The following is a 4,765-nucleotide window of genomic DNA, read 5'->3' as shown; positions in this document are numbered from 1 at the left end:
AGTCAGACACCTCCCGCGCCCTCCTCCGAGCCCAGGGCTGCCTGCTTAGGGAGAAAAGGGAGGCCCAGCAGGTTTTTCCCCTCCGAGGGTATGTTAGGGGTTGCTCCGGAGTCCTGCCAAACTCAGCTCTGGGAACGAGCTCCAAGTGGGTGTTTTCTCAGGTTCATGCTGCAAAAGTTGTGGCTTGAGGAAAACTTCCAGGTCACCAGCAGGAACTTCGCTAGAGTGCCGTGATCGCTCCTTTGGCAATCGGCTCTGGAGCGTGCGCGCCACCCACTGCCGCCCTGGGCGGCCGCCTCGCCCCGCCCCGGGTCACAGCCCTGCCCGAGGCTCCACCGCGGCGGGCGGGGGACACGCGGCCGACCAGTTGCGGCGGGTCCGACGCCCCGCCCCGGGAGCTCAAGCTGGTCCTCCGTGGCGCGGGCGGGTGAGCATGCTGTGTGTGTGTGTGTGTGTGTGTGTGTGTGTGTGTGTGTGTGAGGGAGAAATACCGGGAAGAGTCACCCTCATCCCGGTCTCGAAGTCCCGCGCCTGAAAGCAGATTTTTCTACAGATAACAAAGACACTTTGTCACTTTGGGCGCTGCCTCGGTGCAAATCTTTAATTGCAAGTGGGGGGCGGGGGATCGAGTGTCTCGAGCAACCCAAGCGCGAGTCTCTAGGCGGCAAGGCCCCCTTTGATCAGGAAAATCCAATTATTTGTGTATATACATTTCCCACATAGTGATTACTTCATTAATTGTCCCGCCTTTATCTCCTCCCTTCCCATCCCCCCTAATAATCAGTTCTTTTATCCAGACCAACAAACACACCATAGGAGCTTTGTGGATTCAAAGGATTTGCTTTCGCTTCTGAAAGAGCCGCTATTCTTTGATGATTGGGTAGCGGCAAACTTCAAAGCCATAAATCTTCCCTCTGACTGGCTGGCGGCCCAGCAAAGTCCTTATCAAATTCTTGGAGGTGATCCTGAAGCGCTCAGACCGCGCGCGGGGCAAGCGAGCGAGCGGGCGAGCTGGACGCAGGCGGGGAGGACTCCGGCGCGCAGAGCGGGAGCCGGGGAGCCACGCTGGGAGGCTGCGCGTCCTCGCCTTCGGGTGTCCATGCCTGGGCGGCGGCGCCCCGCTCCGCGGCCAGCGGTCCCCAAGCTGTAACCATGGCCGCGGTGGCCGTCCTCCGGAACGACTCGCTGCAGGCCTTCCTCCAGGTCAGGCCCGGGCCCGGAGGGGCGGGGCAGGTGGGAAGGGCCGCGTGGGATCCCTCCTGGTCCTGCACTCTGTGCAGCCTGAACCGCAAAGGGAAGGCCGTCGGCGGTGCAGCTGGAGTCAGACCCAGGGTTGTCCACGCCAACTTCACACCCACCCCGGTGTCAAGAGTGCGGCCTCTGAGAGAGACACGTGGGTCTAGGGCTTTGGAGGTGCGCGAGTGGCAGCGAACTGGGTCCGAGTTCATCCTGCTGGGCCCTCCTACTGATGCCAGCCTCGGGTGGGCCGAGAAGGAGCGCCAGGGTGGCGAGCAAGAGAGTTTAAAGGATGCGGGGGCGGGCGGATGGGCGGCCGGGCTGCGGGCGTTTGCAGCCTTTTGCTGACCGCGGGGCCGGGAGCGGCCCGTCGGGTGCTTCTGCCTCCCCTTCGCGCTTCCTTAGAGGCTGGCTGGTGTCTCTTCACACCAAGTAGGTTAGCAGCAAGCAAGCGCGCGGCCCGCGTGCAGGAGCACAGGCACCCAAACTTTCCCGGGACCTGTGGGTGCGCGCGTGGGGTGCGGGGAGGGCCGGCCGGGGGGGGAGGGGCCGAAGTATAAGAGCGGGCGTGGGGGTGGCGGCCCGGCGCAGAGTCCGCGCTTGGAGCGCTAACCTTTTGTCTCTTCTCCGCCCTCCCTCGCCGCCTCCCATGCAGGACCGCACCCCCAGCGCCTCCCCGGACCTGGGCAAGCACTCGCCCCTGGCGCTGCTGGCCGCCACCTGTAGCCGCATCGGCCAGCCGGGCGCGGCGGCGGCGGCCCCGGACTTCCTGCAGGTGCCTTACGACCCGGCACTGGGCTCGCCCTCCAGGCTCTTCCACCCGTGGACCGCCGACATGCCCGCGCACTCGCCCGGCGCGCTGCCGCCCCCGCACCCCAGCCTGGGGCTGACGCCGCAGAAGACGCACCTGCAGCCGTCCTTCGGGACCGCGCACGAGCTCCCGCTCACGCCCCCCGCCGACCCCTCGTACCCCTACGAGTTCTCGCCGGTCAAGATGCTGCCCTCGAGCATGACGACTCTGCCCGCCGCCTGCGCGCCCGCCTATGTGCCCTACGCCGCGCAGGCCGCGCTCCCGCCCGGCTACTCCAATCTGCTGCCCGCGCCGCCGCCGCCGGCCTGCCGCCAGCTGTCGCCCACCCCGGCCCCCGACGACCTCCCGTGGTGGAGCATCCCGCAGTCGGGCGCTGGCCCGGGGGCCCCAGGGGTTCCGGGGGGCGGCCTCTCCAGCGCCTGTGCTGGGGCCCCTCACGGCCCCCGCTTTCCCGCTTCAGCGGCTGCGGCCGCCGCGGCAGCTGCAGCCTTGCAGCGGGGCCTGGTGCTGGGCCCGTCGGACTTCGCGCAGTACCAGAGCCAGATCGCCGCGCTGCTGCAGACCAAGGCACCCCTGGCGGCCACGGCCAGGAGGTGCCGCCGCTGCCGCTGTCCCAACTGCCAGGCGGCGGGCGGTGCGCCCGAGGCAGAGCCGGGCAAAAAGAAGCAACACGTGTGCCACGTGCCAGGCTGCGGAAAGGTGTACGGCAAAACGTCGCACCTGAAGGCGCACCTGCGCTGGCACACGGGCGAGCGGCCCTTCGTGTGCAACTGGCTCTTCTGCGGCAAGAGCTTCACGCGCTCAGACGAGCTGCAGCGGCACCTGCGGACTCACACCGGAGAGAAGCGCTTCGCCTGCCCCGAGTGCGGCAAGCGCTTCATGCGCAGCGACCACCTAGCCAAGCATGTCAAGACGCACCAAAATAAGAAGCTCAAAGTTGCTGAGGCCGGGGTTAAGCGAGAGAATCCGCGGGATCTGTGAGCCCACCCCAGGGCCACTCTTGCCTCGGACTCCCTTCCCAGCACCTACAGGAAGGGACAGGAGATCCTGGGGCCTGTGGGTAGCAGGCACTCGGAGCCTCAGCGGACGGGCCTCCCGCTGCCCGCCTCCCAGAGTAGAGCCAGGCCCCCAGTTTCCCGGCTCCTGGACAGAGGGAGGGGTAAGGGTGGCAGGGTTGGAAATCGCGGCTAACCGGGTTATGGTTGGGAGCCCAGAGTTATGCCACGGTAGCGGTAGCTCCAAACTCCAACCATTGAGACCAACCAGTGTTAGCCGCCACCCCGAGCTGGCTGTGTATGTCGGCAACGCTGCTGAATGAAAGCGGAGGGACCTTGGGATATTTGAAATAGTGCTCGGGTTTTCCCTAAGATCGGTTCGGGATTTGTACAGGTTATTTAATAGCTTTGTTGAAGAGTAATTATAATAATTTTAACATTAATAAAACTGTTTCTTTTGTCCTCAGCTCCACGCAGAGCTACAGCATGATATATCTCTGTAAAGCAATCAGCAGTTGCAGCGTGAAAATAAATACATTCGCTCCAGGGTCATCTCGGGAAGACCCGCAGAGCCGGTCTCATTTGATCTTTTCTTCTTCCGGGAGGATTCACTGAGTGGTCAGGTTTCACTGGGAATTGGATGGTCCCTGTGGGTGCCCGTCGGGGAGGCGTCTTTGGTTTGCAAACTTCTGGGCAAGTGTCTGGGGCTTGAGTGGAAAAGTAGGGCAAGGGCAGTTTTGTGGAAAAGAGGCTAGGGCGAGACCTGGCGATCACAGCTTGAGGTGTTCGTGAGGCTTTAGGACTGAACTCTGGGTTTCTCTTACAAGTTGGAATCCTCCTGCTCGTAAAATGGCCCTAATCTTTATGTGACCAATTCCCTGCGGCTTTCCATTTGTCCGTGCCCTCTCGACAGGACAGGCCGCTGAGCTTTTGCTCCGCAGCTGGCTTTGCTGGTTTCTGGAGAGGTGTTAGAGACAGCAGGAGCTGTTCATAGGTGAGATTTGGGAGAGTTAAAGAGAACCGAGAAACCGGTGGCCTTTGTTATGGTTGATCTTTGCCCAGTAGAGAACCAAGAAGATAAGTGTTCCCCCGTGACAGTTCTGTATTTCAGTCATGACATACAACATACTTTTGCTTGTTTTCTTAGTCTTTTCTCTGTGGAAATTGTAACAAGTCTTGTATCATTGTGACCAGAGATTTCTAGTTAGGCCAAGAAGGTTAAATTCCATGTTGTGCTTTGGGATTGATTTCATTTTTTAATCATGGATGTAGACAGATTTTTCTCAGGGAGGAGCCAGGAATGAATGCTACACAGCATGGAATTGTGGAAACAAGATTTTTTTTAAAATCTAGGTTTCTTGGTTTTCTCTAAAATTTAAAGTTTTAAGGGTCACAAGTGTTTCTTCCTAAGTCTCAACTAACTCCTTGATGTTTTCTAATTGAGTTTTTAAGTCTGAAACTTAAATCTTTTTTTGGTACTGGGAATTGAACTCAGGACCTTATACTTGCCAGGCAGGTACTTGTGCTGCTGAGCTATATCCCTGACCCAAAGGATAAATTCTTAAGAGCTCTGAGGGTTGTTCTTGAGACTTGTGTTAAGCAATACACAAATGTGACTGAGATGAAAACTTTCATACGTCCTCCTAAGAAGTAGTCTCTTACTGTGTTATGTGGGACAAGATAGTGAGTGAATATTAGATTCCTTGTACCATTTGCTCTCATT

General features: G+C 59.5%; 1 protein-coding gene across 1 annotated transcript; it reads left to right on the top strand.

Annotated features, from left to right (window-relative positions):
* Positions 1-607: 607 nt before the first annotated feature.
* On the top strand, positions 608-3,623 carry Sp5 (Sp5 transcription factor). Its single transcript, XM_005393244.2, has 2 exons — positions 608-1,203; positions 1,892-3,623. The coding sequence occupies exons 1-2, from the start codon at positions 1,153-1,155 to the stop codon at positions 3,026-3,028; spliced, it is 1,188 nt and encodes a 395-aa protein (XP_005393301.1). The 5' UTR covers positions 608-1,152; the 3' UTR covers positions 3,029-3,623.
* Positions 3,624-4,765: the final 1,142 nt, after the last annotated feature.

Source organism: Chinchilla lanigera, unplaced genomic scaffold (assembly GCF_000276665.1).
Source record: "Chinchilla lanigera isolate Chin_1 unplaced genomic scaffold, ChiLan1.0 scaffold00048, whole genome shotgun sequence".
NCBI classification, from domain to species: domain Eukaryota; kingdom Metazoa; phylum Chordata; class Mammalia; order Rodentia; family Chinchillidae; genus Chinchilla; species Chinchilla lanigera.
Note: the sequence above shows the minus strand (reverse complement) of the source record. Positions and strands in the feature narration are given on the sequence as shown.

Bases quoted from the DNA above. Each gene is read 5' to 3' on its own strand.
- Sp5 (XM_005393244.2), top strand. From the start codon at position 1,153: ATGGCCGCGGTGGCCGTCCTCCGGAACGACTCGCTGCAGGCCTTCCTC. The intron at 1,204-1,891 runs GTCAGGCCCGGG...CCTCCCATGCAG, and splicing joins CGCTGCAGGCCTTCCTCCAG to GACCGCACCCCCAGCGCCTC.